General features: G+C 42.3%; 1 protein-coding gene across 1 annotated transcript in view; it reads right to left on the minus strand.

Moving 5' to 3' along the window:
• Nucleotides 1-9,885, minus strand: part of SPINT1 (serine peptidase inhibitor, Kunitz type 1) — a 46,651-nt gene extending 36,766 nt beyond the window's left edge. Inside the window, exon 1 of the mRNA XM_060760485.2 lies at nucleotides 9,157-9,885. Within this exon, the coding sequence (XP_060616468.2) occupies nucleotides 9,157-9,595 (439 nt within the window). The 5' untranslated portion in view covers nucleotides 9,596-9,885. The remainder of the gene's footprint in view (nucleotides 1-9,156) is intronic.
• Nucleotides 9,886-18,960: the final 9,075 nt, after the last annotated feature.

An 18,960-nucleotide genomic window follows, 5' to 3' on the forward strand; every position in this document is an offset into this window, starting at 1 on the left:
GGGAATTCTAGGGTGATTTTGAATATGCAAGGGGAATGTGTAGTACGTCTACAGGAATTTTTCATGCTTCCCTGTGAATTCATCAACCAGTATTCAGTTTTCTCAATGTTCAATCCCCAAAAGGAGGGAGTAGTGTTAAAAATGAAAAGGTGGGGGGAAGGGTTACACTGAAAGGAATTCTAATGAATACACTTTAGTAACAAAACTAAGTGGTTAAGATTCAAATATTACAGTAGATGACTCCACCCTTTTCTTATTCCTAGCTAGTCTCATGGCCTCTTTTTTGCTAAAACGGAAAGGAGAAAACAATGAAAATTAACAAAATCTGCCTACCAGTATTAAATACTCTAAAATCATGACAATAAATAAAGAGCAACACTCAAAAAACAGGGAAAATCCAGTCAGGAAACAATCAGGGCCAGCTAACACCTCCCAAAAAAGGATTCACCCAGCCAGGAAGCAGCCAGGCTTTAAAGCTGCACAGCCATTCGATGCTAATCAAGGTGGCAAATTGCAACATTCACACGTACCTCAGAAAACTCACAGCAACCCAGTGATTCTGGCCATGAAAACCTTTGGCAACACAATGCTATGTTTTGCTCACAATTTCTTCCGCACAGATCAAGGCACGTCCTCTACCACTGAGTGTCCCCTTCAAATACAAAGCTATCCCTTATTTCCCAGGGATGAGCTATTCCAGAAAGCTCAGACTTGAGTCTAATGGCATTTCCAGCCCTACATTTAAATTTCTTTGAAAATTCTTGGAATTCCTGTGTCACGCTGGAGGCAAGTTAAACATATTGAACAGAAGGTATGGGCTTCAACGTAACAGTATGTTTAAAATGAAACCCTTCTCAAACTTGAGGTCAGTTCAACAGGTATCTTAGATGATTCAGAAGGATGGTCACACTACCTCTTATTATTATTATTATTATTATTATTATTATTATTACTTTATTTGTACCTCGCTAGCATCTCCCAAGGGATTCGATGCGGCTTACAACAGGCCGAAGCCCAACACAATACAACAATACAACACATAGCAAATAAAACAGTTAAGCAGAAAAACAATAAAAACAATAGCAATACAACAAGACATTATGAAAACTGAGCCGGCCGGAGTAGGGGTACAGGATTAAAAGTGCTGATGTGTCAGAGGGATATGGGATTAAAATATAAGTGCGGTGTGCAGTGTGCGGAGATCTTGGTTCTACTAAAGTGCTTCTGGGATTTGGTAGTGGGGTTCCTAATCTGAAAAGGCACATTGGAACAGCCAGGTTTTCAAATTCTTTCTGAAGACCGCCAAAGTAGGGGCTTGTCTGAGATCTTTCGGGAGGGCATTCCAGAGGCGGGGGGCCACCACAGAGAAGGCCCTGTCTCGCGTCCCCACCAAGCGCGCTTGTGACGCGGGCGGGATCACGAGCAAGGCCTCTCCTGATGACCGGAGTGAGCGTGTGGGTTCGTAGACAGCGATACGGCCCCACCTACACTGTCATATAATCCGGTTTCTGAAAGCATATATTCTGGGTTGAACTGGATTGCGTATATAGCAGTGCAGACTCATACAATCCAGTTCAAAGCAGATAATCTGGATTCAAAAACTGGATTATATGACAGTGTAGATCTAGCCTCACTTACCCTTCCCTGAGCACTATTTTAAAGCTGCTCTTCATCAAAGGATATAAAACAAAAGAAGATCTCTTTTCTCAGTTCTCAGGTTTTTTCGGGCTATATGGCCATGTTCTAGAAGCATTTCTCCTGCCTCTAGAACATGGCCATATAGCCCGAAAAAACCCACAAGAACTGAGTGATTCCAGCCATGAAAGCCTTCGACAAGATCTCTTTTCTTCTACCTCTTGGGGAATTTCCACATGATTATGAAGCAGTCCAGGTTTATATTTAACATGACACTCCCATAACCTCGATCTAGGGCAAGTAGCATTATAACACATCACTGTGTCATAGATGAGATTAATGGAATCTCGTAACAGACAGTAAGCTCTTGTGGTTCAGCAAATGGTAATCAAGCTGTTCCTCATTCTTTTTGAAAAAGTAGTTCACCATCACCAGAAAAACACACTGAATGAGAACTAATGCCTGTCTATGCCTAGTTGGCCATTGTTATAGCCTAGCCCAGTGGTTCTCAACCTGGGGTCCCCAGATGTTTTTGGCCTACAACTCCCAGAAATCCCAGCCAGTTTACCAGCTGTTAGGATTTCTGGGAGTTGAAGGCCAGAAACATCTGGGCACCCCAGGTTGAGAACCACTGGATCATAAAAATCACCACACTATTGGGAGGTGGGGTATAGGAAACGCTTAACCTGCCAGATACAGGTTAAACATCCCTCCTCTGGAATTCTAAAAGCCAAAGTATTCCAAAATCTAAAAATGTTTACATGAGTGGCTGAGACAGTGACACTTTTGATTTCTGATGGTTCCATGTACACAAACTTTGTGATATATACATTAATTTTTAACTGTGTATAAGGGGTATATGAAACATAAATGAATTTCGTGATCAGACCTGCATCCCATCTATATTGGTTTGACTCCTTGTGTTATATTATGTTTATTTAGTTTAATCCTCGGTTATTTTTCTGTTGTTTACTGAATTCATTTTATTTCATGTTTCACCTTTACTGTTGTTTGTCTGCTTTTGGGCATTGAATGTTTGCCATTTTTGTTATTTTTGGAAACTGCATTGAATCCCTTTGGAGAGAGATGACAGGTTATAAATAAAGTGTTATTATTATTTATTATAATAAGATATCACATTATGCAAATATATGCAAATACAGCTGTTCCAAAATCCAGAAAAATCAAACACGCTTCTAGTCCCAAGCATTTTACATACCCAACCTATACTGGGCTCCAGCTCTCCTCAGTCCCAAAAGTTGGGAAAGCTGTTTTCGTGGAATATAACTTACAGAATTCCCAGTCAGCATGTCCACAGGCATGTTAACTGGGGTATTCTGGGAACTGCTGTCCAAAAACCTAATTTCTGAAAGCTCTGGAAGAGCCACAAACACTTTATCTTTGGTCTAGGGACCTGCATCCAAGAAAATACTTAGATCACCATAGCCTGGGGCCCACTAATGAAGACTATTTATTTTATTTAGAATCATGGAATCACAGAGTTGGAAGAGACCCTGTGGGCCATCCAGTCCAACCCCCTGCCAAGAAGCAGGAAAATCGCTTTTAAAGCACCCCTGACAGAGTGCCATCCAGCCTCTGTTTAAAAGCCTCCAAAGAAGGAGCCACCACCACTCTCCAAGACAGAGAGTTCTGCTGCTGAACAGCTCTCACAGCCAGAAAGTTCTTCCTAATGTTTAGGTGGAATCTCCTTTCTTGTAGTTTGAAGCCATAGTTCTGTGTCCTAGTCTCCAGGGCAGCAGAAAACAAGCTTGCTCCCTCCTCCCTATTTATTTACTCTATTTATAATGTGCTTTTTCTACTCCCAAAAAGAACTCAAGACTATCTACTCAAGTACTCTCTCAAAACAAACTTTTGCCAGGATTAAAACATGGGAACTAGCAAGGGAAAACCGCTTTAACATTTGCTTTGTGGTTTTTTGTCACTGTGAATGTTCAAAGGGGACATGATATAAGTTTTGTGCCACTCAAACTGTATATGTTTGAATAGTTTTGTTCTGATCCATGAAAATGGAAACAAACAAAAGTAGGGAGAAACAAAAGATGCCCTTTGCCTGAGGTGCCATTTGATTTTTGTCCAGCTTACTTCCCAGCAAAAATTACATCAGTTTTTGTCCACCGAAAATGTAACATCTCCAGAATACAAGCAGGGCCTGAGGGACAAGTCACTAGAATGCATTCAAAATTTGTTCATTTGTGAAGTAAAAATAATCTGCACGGAAAGGCCTTAAGACATTTTTGTTCATGAAAATACTCTTCAACATGATCTTCCCTCCAGATCGAATAGGGATGCAGGATGGATTTTCTTCATGTGAATTATTTGTATTAGTACACAAAAAGACATGTAAACAATGGTTAGCACCATGCTTTGAGGAACAAGGGACCTTCTTAACTAATGAAGAGCAAAGGTTAACCGAGACATGGGCAAAATTTGGCCCTCCAGGTGTTTTGAATAACCTACCGGCTGTTAGGAGTGGTGGGAGTTGAAGTCCAAAACACCTGGAGGGTTGAAGTTTGCCCATGCCTGGGTTAAACAGTCATGCTTGACTTATACAGATCAACTGTCTTGCTAGATCTGACCAACTTCCATCAGATACAACATTCTATTATCAATAGTGATAAGCATATGTTAAGTTCCTGACATTCATTTTCATGAAAGCAATGCATTACTCCTATAGTTTGTACCCAAGAGGAGGTATGCTCCTCCTATACACAGAGGCTTTATTTAACTATCTAGGTAACAGATCTGTCCTTCTCATGTCCTTCTCATGTTTATATAATCCTTTTCTAGACAGCCATCAGAACCTCAGCAGGACCAGCTGAAATACAATCATCCCTCTGTATTTGTTGAGGCGAGAGCAGGTATGGGCAAACCCAGGCCCAGGGGCCGCATGCCTCTTTTCTCAGGCCCTCCTCTCTCACATAATCCTATCCTTTCCTTCTGTCTTTTCTTCCTCCTTCCCTCTGTCTCTTTCTACCCTTCCTCTTTCTCCCTTCCTCCTTCCTTCCCTTCCACCCTCTTGTCCTTCCTTCTCTCTTTCCTCCCCCTTGTTTCTCCCTGCATTCCCTTCCACAATTTCTTCCTTCTTTCTGTTTTGTCTTTCCTTCCTTCTTTCCTCCCTCCCTCCATTCCATTCTATCCATCCTTTTCTTTCACCCTTTCTTCCTTCCTTCTCTTTTTCCTTCCTCCTTTCCTCCTGAAGGATGTTTAGCTGGGAGAAGAGAAGTTAGAGAGGGAACATGAGAACCCTTTTAAAGGGTGTCCCATTGAGGAGGAGGGGAAAATGTGATTTTTCTACTGCTCTAGAGATTAGGGGACAAGAGAGCAATGGTTTCAAAGGGCAGGGACAGAGATTTGACTGAAAAGATTAGGAAAAACTTCCTGGAAAGTGGCATAGGCTGGCGGAGTGTGGTGGAGCCTCCTTTTCTGCAGGAGCTTATTGGGAGTGCTTTGATTATGCCTTCCTGCACGGCAGGGGATTGGACTAGATGGCCCTTGACGATCTCTTCCAACTCTAGGATTCTATATCAGGAATAGGCAATATGGGGTCTAATGGATACACTTTTTCTCTCCCATCCACCATCTCATCCTGGCCAAGACCAACCCTTTCAAGATTCAAATGTTTCCCATCTTTCCTTCACTTTTTGCCTCCAAAAAAGGAAGAGGAAGGAGAGGAAAGGACAGAGAGGGAACTTTGGAAGAACCCCACTCTGGCCTACTATGCGGCCCTCAAGTTAAAACGATTGTCCATGCCTGGGCTAGAGGCATAGAACCCCGTGAAAGTGAAAAACTGCAAATTAAATGGCAATTTTCTCCCCTGAAGTCTATGGTCAACGTCAACCGCAAATTGATCATACAATTACATTAGAGAAAGGGGAGATCCCTAAAGAGGTGTTTTCTCTAGTGATCCTCCAACATGACTGGGATAAATTGATCACAGAGTCACACTGGAAGATCTACATATTCAAAGAGTACATTTTAAATCAAATCCACGAATAATGAAATCTTCAAAAGCCAAAACTGCAAATGTGGAGTGACAACTGTAGTAAATGATGCACAAGAGCCTTAAAGAGTGAGAACAGAAGTCTATCTAGTTCAGAAGCTCATTTCCCACAGAGGCTACCAAAATGTGGGAAGTCCATAAACAGAACATGAGCTTTGTTGTTCCCCATCCATTGGCATTCAAAGGCATACAAAAAGCCTCTGATACTGGAGACTATCCATTTATTGTTATCCCTCCTTTCTTCCTATGAGATCAAGGCAACACACATGGTTCACCTCCTCCCTACTTAGTCCTCATAGCGTCAACCCTGTGAGAAAGGTCATGCAGAGAAAGAGCAATAGAGACCAGCCCAAGATCACTGAGCTGTATTTTACAGCTCTGGAGCTTTAAGGCCCAACCACCATACTTTTTTGACTGTGCGCCTCCACCGTGACTAATAGCCATTAATAGCTTTGGCCACCCTGTACATATCTGTTCCCTTTCCAGTCAAAGACCAGTCAGCTTAATGGTATTTGGTTTCAGTCCTTCAGAAGGCTGTACAGCTCCTGAATGTATTGCCCCTGCCAAGGGTTGGGATAGTATCATAGGATAGAGGTCGGAGTATTTCTACTCCTGTATTTGTAGGCTATGCTGCTTAATGTGACTTGTCACCCCCTGAGCAATAAAGAGAGCTTCTGCTGCAAACTATAATTATTGTTATAAAAAGGTTGTTGTGTGCCTCCCAGGTGTTTCCAACCTATGGTGACTCCATGACTAGCACGAAGTTTCTTTGTAGTGTTTTAATTATTTTTACAGTTTTGTGTGATTTCAACTGGTTTAACAATTCTAGGTTTAGTTTTAATATTTATACTTCATAGGTTAAACCACTGAGCTGCTGAACTTGCTGACTAAAAGGTTGGCGGTTCAAATCCAGGGAGTGGGATGAGCTCCTGCTGTTAGCCACAGCTTCTGCCAACCTAGCAGTTTGAAAACATGCAAATGTGAGTAGATCAACAGGTACCGCTTCTGCGGGAAGGTAACAGCGCTCCATGCAGTCATACTGGCCACATGACCTTGAAGGTGTCTACAGACAACATCGGTTCTTCAGCTTAGAAATGGAGATGAGTACCACCCCCCCAGAGTCTGACACAACTAGACTTAATGTCAAGGGGAAACCTTTACCTCTATTTAGGTTGTAAATTGCATTGTTTTTGATGTTCTGAGTTGCTTTGAGTCATGTTTAAAAAAGGAAAGTGGGATATAAATTTATTATTATTATTTTCTAAGGCTGAGATTGTTGGGCATGCCCATGATCCATAGCCAAGTGAAGAATTGAATCCTGGTCTCCAGAGGTTTCTCCGGCACTTAATTTGCTACTCCATGCTACATTATCCCACTCTATATTATGACATATTAGGGCAGGGTGCAAGTGAAATTGACTTGGGGGTACACTTACACTGTAGAATTAATAATAATAACAATAATAATATATTCTTACACCCCGCCACCATCTCCCCCAAAGGGACTCAGGGCAACTTACATGGAACCAATATCCATAAGACTCCAGTTAACAACAAGTAAACAGACATAAAAGTATAGAACAGTAGCATTAAAACTCAATCCAATCAATACTCAGATCCACTAACCAGGGCTACTAAAATGCTGTTTGATCCCAGCTTTAAATACTATGGCTCAATGCTATGGAATCATGGGAAGTGTAGTTTCATAAGATCTTTTGCCTTTTCTATCAAAGAATGCTCCCCAAACTCCAAATCTCATGCTTCCACAGCTGCAGCCATGACACATAAAGTGGTGTTTAACTGCATTGATTCTACTGTATAGTTGCACCCAAGGATAACTAGAGATGGCTGCCATCAGCATACTTATGCTGCACACCTCCAAAGGCCTTTATGACAGTGGTTCTCAAGCTGTGGGTCCCCAGATGTTTTGGCCTTCAACTCCCAGAAATCCTAATAGCTGGTAAACTAGCTGGGATTTCTGGGAGCTGTAGGCCAAAACACCTGGGGACCCACAGGTTGAAAACCACTGTTTTAAGACTTCTCGTAGGCTGGATCTACACTGCCCTATGTCCCAGGATCCAATCCCAGATTATCTGCTTTGAACTGGATTTTATGAATGTACGCTGCCAGATAATCTGGGATAATCAGATAATCAGGATACTATTTATCTATCTCACCCAGATGTTTTACAATTTTACCCTTTGCATTTGGCCCAGCTCGCCTTGTTTAATTTCTTTTATCATTTTTATTTTTATTTATTTTGTGTTATTATATTATTGGCATTCTTTTATTGTATTATTTTGTTATTAAGCATTATATTTGATGTTATTGTCTGTATTTTATTTTTGTCTTATTGCAGTTACTTGGGCTTGGCCTCACGTTAGCCGCCCCAAGTCCCTTCGGGGAGATGGTGGTGGGGTATAAATATTATTCTAATCAGGGAGCAGATCCTGGGGTATAAGGCAGTGTAGATCCAGCCATAGTGGTTTCACAGATGTTGAGTGATATTGAGCTGGGACAGTTCATGTTGGATCAAGCCTCATTCATTCCACAGTGTGAAAACCCTCAAGGATAAGTAAGGGTGGCTGTTGTCTATGCCACATACTCCAAAAGCCCTTACAATCCCTCTTAATGGTTTCATATCGAGGTTGAAGGTCATGGGGTATGGAGTCATGGGAGTTAATGGTACCAAAATTAGTTAGTTTCCCAGTGTGGATGTGGTTATGGAACCCCAATGAATGCCCTACTCCAGGATGTACTGGGACAAAATGCATTGCATTCATTCTACAGTGCAGATCAAGCATGGGCCAACTTGAGCCCTCCCTCTGGGTGTTGTGGACTTCAACTCCCAGCATTCCTAACAGCCTCTAGCCCTTTCCCCCCTCAGCAAGTGGGGTTTATATATCTGTGGAGTGTTCAGGGTGGGAGAAAGAACTCTTGTCTGTTTAAGGCAAGTGTGAATGTTGCAATTGATCACCCTTGCTTCAAACAGACAAGAATTCTTTCTCCCACCCTGGACTTTCCACAGATATATAAACCCAATTGTTTGAATGTATCTCCCTCTATGGCCCACCTTGCACTTTACAATTTTTGGGGGAGGCCCTGCTCTCAATGCAAGCATGATTGGCAGGGATGAGAGACAGGGCCTTAGTGGTGGTGGCCTCCCATCTGTGGAATGCACTCCCCAGTGAAATCAGGGAGACTCCTTCACTCCTCTCCTTCAGGAAGAATCTCTCAGGTCTTGGCTTTGGGGCCAAGCATTTGGGCTTAAGTGGCTGAGGAAGAAAAGAAAGGAGCCTGAGGTGTAGGGATGGTGGGAGTTGAAGTCCAAAACACCTGGAGGGATGGTCCAAGTTGGCCCATGCCTGGTGTAGATGCAACCTTGGTGATGGAGGCATGGAACCCCAAGAGAGGCCTTGATCCAGAGGGAGACAATGCATGGCCAGCTTCCCTTTCCCTGGCCCCCTCCTGGAGGGTCCCGACCCTTCCTCCCTTCCTTACCGTTGGTGCCTTGCTCCTTCATGGCCACATAGGCGTCGTAGACGTCCCTCTTGACGTAGTTGAGGAAGCCGACCTTCCTGGCGAACTTGCAGACGAAGGCTTGGTCGTAGAGGCAGTCGAGGAGGAAGCAGCTCCGGATGCCATCTTGGCCCTCCTGCCCGGGCTCCTCCTCCACCAAGGCCAGGTTGCAGTGGGGCCGCTTGCAGCACTCGCGGACGCAGTCGCGGGCCCTCTCCGCCGGTGGGGAGTCCAGGAAGGTGGCCCCGTTTTGCACCGAGGCGTCGGGGTCCAGCACGAACTCGGGCAAGCCGGCCGTGAAGTGGGCCAGGCACTGCTCCCCGAAGGGGAGGCCTCCTTCGGGCGCGCCTTCCTCCTGGCCCAGGGACAGCCCGGCCACCAGGAGCCCGGCCAGGAGATAGCCCCCGAGACTGCCAGCCATGGCCTCGAGGCAGAGGAGAGACTTTTCGGGGGGCTTTCTTCTTCCTCCGGACGTGAAGATCCCCTCCTTTGAGGAAACTCAACTCCCCAAACTTTGATTCAGGAGCGTTTTCCGATGACTCGCCCACAAAAGCAATGGCCTGCCTGCCTGCTCTTCAGAGAGTGCGAGGTTTTTCTACCGCAGCTTCGGAAAGGCGTCGAAGTTCCTTTCTTCTTCCTCTTTCTGGGGACTTCCGAGTGTTCCTCCTTTTGTGTGTGTGTGTGTATGTCGTCTCTTCCTGCCTGTCTCCTTGTGCGTCCCTTTCCTTACCTGGCGGAGAGTTTCAGGTGAAACTGACTCATCGGCTCGTCTGCAGCCGGAGCGGGTGCGGCCCTTCCCCGGGCGGAAGGAGACACCTGGTTAACTCCTTCCTCGCCGCCGGACGCGCCAGGTGAGCCAAGGAAGGAAGGAAGAAAAGCCAAGGGAGAGGAAGGGAGAACCCACCCCACCGCCCTGCCTCTTCCGCTTTACCTGGGCGGATGACTCCATCCCCAAGTTGGGAGACAGCGGGGGGGGGGGGGGGTCAAACTATAAGATCACTAAAAATGATGATCTATATAAATAAAAATGTAATGTTCGTTTGTTGGATTAACATAACACAAAAACCACTGGACGAATTGCCGCCAAATTTGGACACAAGACACCTAACAACCCAATGTATGTCCTTCACTAAAAAAATTGATTTTGTCACTTGGGAGTTGCAGTTGCTGGGATTTATAGTTCATCTACAATCAAAGAGCATTCTGAACTCCACCAATGATGGAATTGGGCCAAACTTAGCACACAGGACTCCCATGACCAACAGAAAAAAAAAATTCAGAATGCATTGGTGGGCATTGGCCTTGAGTTTGGGAGTTATAGTTCACCTACATCCAGAGAGCACTGTGGACTCAAATAATGACGGATCTGGACCAAACTTGACACAAATATTCCATATGCCCAAATATGAACACAGATGGAGTAAAATAGACCTTGACATTTGGAAGTGGTAGTTACTGGGATTTATAGCTCACCTACAATCAAAGAGCATTCTGAATCCCACCAATGACAGAACTGGGGAAAACTTCCCACACAGAACCCACTTAATGCCATCGAGTCCAACTCCCTTCACCAGGGTAAGAAAATGTAATCAAAGCTCTCCTGACAAAGAGCCATCCAGCCCTAGATATAGATAGATATATATGATTCACACACAGGGAGATATATATACATATACATACACACACAAAACACATATACACAGACTGGGCCACAGCAACGCATGGCAGGGGAGGGCTAGTATATAAATAAAATGTAAGGTTCATTTGTGGGATTAACATAACTCAAAAACCACTGGACGAACTGACACCAAATTTGGACACAATACAGCAATCAGGCCAATGAGTGACCATCACTCACTGAAAAACACAGCAGAAGGACTTTAAAAGCCAAAAAAGGCAATAGCAGCTACAGTGCATGTGCAAAAACAACTCCCCCTGCCAAACAAAATGCACAAGAGCATATCCACACTCTCTTCTGGACTACAGCTCCCAGCATCCCCTAGACCAGGCCCTTTAGGAGAGGAGGGTGATCTAAATGTACTGCTTCCAAAATGCAAGCTTTCTTCTCCTTGGATTTCTTTGAGAGCATCCCAGTCCCTGCATATTTCCTATTTCTGGACCACAACTCCCAGCAATCCTCCAGATAGATAAGACAGATAGATTAGATAAAGATAGATAGACAGAGAGACAGGTAGGTAGACAGACAGACAGACAGACAGATAGATGATAGATAGATAGATAGATAGATAGATAGATAGATAGATAGATCATGCCTGCACTAGATACATTGTCTGAGATGGTCATGTCAATATTTGGTTAAATGTCCTTTCTTGTAATTTGAATTTGTTTGTTTTTATGGTCTTTGGAGCAACAGAAAACAAACTCACCTCATCTTTAACATATCTCTTCTGATATTTAAAGATGGTTATCATGTAACTGATCCATGTTACAAAATTTCTGATGGGTTGTTTTCCCCAAGCAGAAACTTTGTAACATGCACATATATAATTGTCTCCATTTCACAGACAAGTTTCCATGCCTGTAAGGATGAATGAAATACTTTAGACACAGTTGGTAACTAAATTATAGGAGTTATGTTCCAATTTAGTCAACATCATTACTTTTTTCGTGTCAGGAGCGACTTGAGAATTGACCGTCTGGAAGGATGTTGCCCAGGGGACACCCAGATGTTTTTGATGTTTTTACCATCCTTGTGGAAGGCTTCTCTTCCCACATGGGGAGCTGAAGCTGACAGAGGGAGCTCATCCGCGCTCTCCCCAGATTTGAACCTACAACCTGTTGGTCTTCAGTCCAGTCAGCACAAAGGTTTAACCCATTGTGCCACCGGGGACTCCTAACATCATCACTAAAGAGAAGGCAAGCTTATCATTAAGAAAGTGGGAACAAAAAAAATCCCCTATACTTTGCAAAGAGCTCAGAAGGAATAGGGAAGGTTATTTTAAAACATTCATTTTATCCCATCCTTTTTCATCAAGGAGCTCAACGTGATGTGAGTTATTTTCCTCTTCCATTTCCTCCTTACAGCCGCCCTTTGAGGCAGTGACCAAATGACAATGGCTAGTACAAAACAAACTCCAAGATGATTACTTTCTTTTATTTTCCTACCACAGGGCATTAACTGTAATAATAAAAAAGTAGCATCGGAAGTATTTTTCAAACATTTTACAACATGGTGACCTAAAATGAGATGGGACAAAGGTAAGTTGCAATGTACTGGAAGCAGACCAATGACCATTACTGGCTCCTTACCTTTTAACAGTGACAGACTTTGTATTTCTAGGTGCAAAGATTACTGCAGCCAGGAAATCAGAAGAAGTTTACTTCTTGGGAGGAGAGCAATGACTAATCTCGATAAAGTAGTGAAGAGTAGAGACATCACATTGGCAACAAAGATCCACATAGTAAAAGCAATGGTATTCCCCATAGTCACCTATGGATGTGAGAGCTGGACCATAAGGAAGGCTGAGCGAAAGAAGATAGATGCTTTTGAATTGTGGTGTTGGAGGAAAGTTCTGAGAGTGCCTTGAACCGCAAGAAGATCCAACCAGTCCATACTTCAGGAAATAAAGCCCAATTGCTCACTGGAGGGAAGGATATTAGAGGCAAAGATGAAGTACTTTGGCCACATCATGAGAAGACAGGAAAGCTTAGAAAAAACAATGATGCTGGGGAAAATGGAAGGAAAAATGAAGAGGGGCTGACCAAGGGCAAGATGGATGGATGGCATCCTTGAAGTGACTGGCTTGACCTTAAAGGAGCTGGGGGTGGTGACGGCTGACAGGGAGCTCTGGTGTGGGCTGGTTCATGAGTCACGAAGAGTCAGAAGTAACTGAACGAATGAACAACAACACCGTTTAACAACAGGAATAGAAATTTTGTATTGTTGGAGGTTTTAATGACCGAAATCACTGGGTTGCTGTGAGTTTTCCGAGCTACATGGCCATATCCCAGAAGCACTCTCTCCTGACATTTCGCTGGCATCCTTAGAGGCTGACATGTTGAGATGCCTGCCATAAATGTGGGTGAAATGTCAGGAGAGAATGCTTCTGGAACATGACCCTACAGCCCAGAAAACTTACACTAACCCAATAGCAAAATTGTTTCCCCACCTTTCTTGAGCTGATTGAAAATTTAAAACTCTCAGGAATGGTTGTGTGGGAAAAAAAATTTAAAAGATTTTTCTGTAAAAAGTTCGACAAATTCAGTTTGTATACCAAAATCAAATTGATCTTCAACCTATGCTTGGAGGCACCACTTTTCTATAATCCTGCTTGCATTTTAATCTGCTCGTAACCACTATTTTGCTGCTCAGTCTCAGCAAAGAAAAACAGAAAAGTAGATTGCAGGAGCCTGAAGCCTGTCCAAGCCCTGACACAAGATACTGCAGAAAAATACCAGGCATGCAGGGACAACTTGAGATCTCTTCCCCAAACTTATCAGCATACTGATCTGATGCACAAAGCAGAACTGTCAACCACATCCATCAAGGGATATGAGTACGTGCATATGTGTCTTCAAGTGGCCTGTTGACGTATGGTGACCCCATAAAGGTTTTCATAGGGTTCCCTTAGGAAAGGAACAGTCAGATGTGGGTTTGCTATTTTCTTCCTCTGAAATATAGCTTACAGTACCTGATGTTCTTTGACGATCTGCAACCCAAGTATGAATAGGACCTAACGCTGCTTATATTTATATTGTTATTTTATTTATGACATTTATATGCACCACCCTTCTCACCCCAAAGGGGACTTAGAGTGGTTTACAAGTGGTTTATTATATTATTAATAGCACAATATTAGTATTAGATATTACTATATTGTAATATGAGAGCCCCCAGTGGTGTGGTGGGTTAAACTGCTGAGCTGCTGATCTTGCTAATCGAAAGGTCACAGGTTCGAATCCGGGGAGCGGTGTGAGCTCCTGCTGTTAGCCCCAGCTTCTGGCAACCTAGCAGTTCAAAAACATGCAAATGTGAGTAGATCAATAGGTACCACTTCAGTGAGAAAGTAACGGCACACCATGTAGTCTTGCTGGCCACATGAACTTAGAGGTGTCTACGGACAATGCCAGCTCTTCGGCTTAGAAATGGAGATGAGCACCAACCCCCAGAATCGGATACGACTGGACTTAATGTCAGAAAAACCTTTACCATTTCCTTATATTGTACTATACCACTATACTTTAATATTATTAGTAATATTACATGTAATATGAAATATAAAATTATTATATTGTGTTATTAGTATGATATTGTATTGCATTATAATATTATCAGTATTATATGTGTATATATTATATGATTAGCACAGCACAATATTAGTATTATATATTACTATATTGTACTATACCACTATACTCTAATATTAGTAATATTACATGTAATATAAAATATATAATTATTATATTGTATTATTAGTATTATATTGCATTACATTGTAATATTATTATCAATATTATATGTGTATAAAATATATTATAATATTAGCACAGCACAATATTAGTATTATATGTTACTATATTGTTGCGGGGGGGGGGGGGGGGAAGCTTCCAACTGATGACTCAGGAGACATGGTGGAACTCTTTCTTCCTGGCTCCCCCTCTTCACTCTTAGCTTCCAAGATCAGTTGGGATGTGATGCCTTTCAGTATAAAGAGCATTACTGGTGAGATTAGGGCTGCAAGAAGAAATAACTATATCCAAAACATAAACATCTGATATTCATCTTAATAAGGGTGGCATCGGTAAGTCCAGCATGCTGACTTATCTAAAGTCAATTCATCTGTGTATTGCTTCCCTCTCTTAACTCTTTCTTTGTTTGCTCTTTCAGGAGAATGACACACACATTCTTATCAAGAATAAATACTGGGTTTATTACATTGCTTGACTTTCCACATCTATTATCTATGCTAGGCAGGCAGTGAACTCCACAGGTGTTACCAGTTATTAGAAATCAGAAGAAAATGCGATGTCTTGAGAACAGTTGGGTCAGTGCCCGCCCCCCGCCCCCAATCACCGTTTCCTCATAGGTTGACTAAGAAAAATGTGCAACAATGCTTAATTGTATCATCGAAAGCTTTCATGGCTGGAATCACTGGGTTGTTGTAGGTTTTTCAGGCTATATGGCCATGTTCTAGAAACATTCTCTCCTGACGTTTCACCTGCATCTATGGCAAGCATCCTCAGAGGTCTCGCAACCTCTGAGGGTGCTTGCCATAGATGCAGGTGAAATATCAGGAGAGAATGCTTCTAGAACATGGCCATATAGCCTGAAAAACCTACAACAACCCAATGCTCAATTGACTATAATAACCTTTTTGCATAGAGACAGGAACCCCAATGCTTCTTGAAACAACCGAGGAAATTTGGGCCCTGTATTCTTGAGTCTGAAATCTTCCCAACTTGTAGTAGGAAATACTGGGCACAGTACATTTCCACATAAACTCGTATAGAATTCCTTTGTATTTCAGCCAAACCATGTTATTTTCTAGAGAACAAAAACCTATGGAAATCCTTTGCTTACACAATTTGCCATCCTCTCACATACTATTTGTAGCACAACTCTGTTTTGAAGGACTGGATGCAGGAACAAAAATATTATGAGTCCCACATTCCTCCAAGGAGCACAGCCAACAGCCAGATGGTCTGGAAAATTCTGGAAACATTTGTCCAAATGCGCAACTTCCTAAAGGTCTGAACTGAGTTATTTGGTTCTCTCTTCCTTTAGGCGTAACACAACTTACTGTGCACCCTGACATTATTACTTTTATTTTTCCCCACCCACAATGCACATTAATCAATGGCTGCCACTGGCAGGAAATGGTCACTATGACATCAGAACAGGGGCGGCTCAACCCATTACACAAAGTAAGCATTTGCAGTACAGTTGATTTTGCCCAGGGGCACTCTTGAGGCACTCTTGGGGGAAAATAGACCTTGACATATGCGAGTTGCAATTACTGGGATGTATAGTTCACCTACAATCTAAGAGTATTCTGAACTCTACCAATGATGGAATAGAACCAAATATGGCACACAGAACTCCCACGACGAACAGAAAATATATACCAGTGATTGGTTGGGTGGGGCGCCAAAATACTGTTTGCTTACCGTTGAAAATTACCTAGGGTCGCCTCTGCATCAGAACATGAGGTAAGGGACACTATGGAAGCCTTGAAGTCACCTATTGAGTTATGGTGGCCCCATGAATTTCATAGACTTTTCTTAGGCAAGGAATGCATGGCTTTGCTAGTTCCTTCATTTGAAATATATTAAATACCTATTACGGATGAACTTCAAAAGACAATTGCTCATTAGAAAGCAAATCTAGAGAACAAATCACTGAAACATTTTGGAAAATACCATTGCAAAATATTTCTCTGTGCACTTGGAATACTCATTCCTTTATTCCATTTTACAGTACTGGTTACTTGAGTGTTAGTCATTTTCTGTTGAACTCTGGAATCCCTCCTCAGTGTATTTCCTGTGCCACCTCTTTGTCTTGGCTGACAACCGCACCCTTTTCTTCAGCCTGGGTGATCTGACACCCAGGGCAATTAACCTGATGGGTGGAGGCAGAGAAGAAATACGATTTCCCATTACTCTTTAGGAGCAAAGTTGATATTGTGTAAGACAACGTGGAAACAGCCAATAACAGGGTAGAAAAATGTGTCATTTGCAGAGACTGAGGATCAGTCTAAAACTCATTAAAATGTAAAATAGTGGTAGATTATGCAGATGTTTTGGCTTATGTGTTGTCGAAGGCTTCCATGAGTCGCCCCCGGGCTGAGAACAGTGGTATATAAGCAAAGTAAATAAATAATAAATAAATGACTGGGTTGTTGTGAGTTTTCCAGTCTGAATGGCTATGTTCCACAAGCATTCTCTCCTGATGTTTCGGCCACATCTATGGCAGGCATTAGCAGAGTTTGAGGGATCTGTTGGAAACTAGGCAAGTGGGGTTTATATATCTATGGAATGTCCAGGGTGGGAGAAAGAACTCTTGTTTGCTTGAGGCAAGTGTGAATGTTGTAATTGGCCATCTTGATTAGCATTTAATGGTCTTGCAGCTTCAAAGCCTAGCTGGTTGCTATCTGGGGATTCCTTTGTTGGAAGGTGTTAGCTGGCCCTGATTTGTATACCGCTCTATCTCCCCGAGGGGGACTCAGGGCGGTTTCCAAGTAACATCACAGAAACATACAAAGTAAACAGCATAACATAAAATTAACAAAACAACATAAGCATAACATTATCACAATAACACATGTATATTAAATACTCAGTAAAGCCCACTTTCAGCCAAATATTCCACCCATCTAATCACCCCAGCAAACGAGAGTCCAAAAGTGGCAGGCTCAAACCCAGAACCTCAACCAATGGCTGATACCAAATGAGAGACTCCCCCCTGGGCACACAGAAAACTGGGCGACTTGGAAAGTGCTGAACAGACTGCGTTCTGGCACCACGAGATGCAGAGTCAACCTTAAGAAATGGGGCTACAAAGTGGAATCCACAACATGCAAGTGTGGAGAAGAGCAAACCACAGACCACCTGCTACATGCACAATGGAGGACCTCCTTGCGGCAACACCAGAGGCACTCCAAGTGGCCAGCTACTGGTCAAAGGACATTTCATCAACTACCAAGCTTGCAAATTCTGTGTTTTGTCTGTTTATTTGTTTGTTTTTGTTAAAAATGTAATACAATGTCTGGTTGCTGATGACGTGATAAATAAAAATCAATCAACCCAATGGTCAATCCAGGTTTACATGCTATGGCTTTGCTGAGACTTGAGCAGTGAATTTCACATGGGAGGAGTAACTTTCCTGTCTTTGCCCACTATTTAACTGTGTCACTAAAAAAGGATGAGAAGGAACAGAAAGAGGTATTTACTTTCTACTGTATCTAAGGGATGGCATCTGCTACAAACAATATGAATTCTATATCAGAGTTTTGTTTCTGTGGAGCCAAGTTTTGAAAGAACTGTCACTCTATCTAAACTGTTAAGTTAGGAATAATGAACCTAGTTTACATGGGTCTTGCAGTGTCTTTCAGTTCAACAGTAGGCAACTGCAATTTCCGGATTCTCTTTAGAAAGGTTCTTGAATTATTTAGTGTGCATGTAACAGCTGTCCATTTTGACAGAGAAATGAATGAAGGTCACTGGTAGATGGTCCTGTTTGCTGCAAAGTGCAGTAAAACAAAACTTTCTTTTCTAAAGTGCCTGAAGGACAGTTGCAGGTTTGTATCTATAGAAAATGCAAATCCTAGATCCGATTTTAATAAATTCTGAAGACATAACCTATATTTGTATGCTGTACTAGTTTGTTAATTAGTCAGTATGATTCCTAATGCTTTTTTGTTCAAACATTAACATTTGTGGTACATTAGTGAAGAAAGTTCACAGCAGTATGTTTCTTTACTGTCTAACTAAGAAGTTGAAGAACACTCTGTTTTCCGTTATCTACACTTCTTCCTATTGGAGTTGGTATAGCAGGGCAATACAGTAAAGCAACCAATCTGTTTACTGTTAGTCTAGTCACACGTATATATGATGTAAAACAGAAACTACTTCATACATACACATTTTTATAAGTATTGTTCTTTGAGCAATATTGTCAAATGCTCTCTGGATTATATTTCTAGTTATGTAAATATTTGCTGAGTGTATTACAAATATTTAATTGGCACCGTAGCTGTCAAACCTGATTCCTCTTCAGTGCTTAATATTAGATTTACGTCATTTAATAATAATAATAATAATTTTGAA

The sequence above is a fragment of the Anolis sagrei genome, chromosome 1, assembly GCF_037176765.1.
Source record: "Anolis sagrei isolate rAnoSag1 chromosome 1, rAnoSag1.mat, whole genome shotgun sequence".
NCBI classification, from domain to species: domain Eukaryota; kingdom Metazoa; phylum Chordata; class Lepidosauria; order Squamata; family Dactyloidae; genus Anolis; species Anolis sagrei.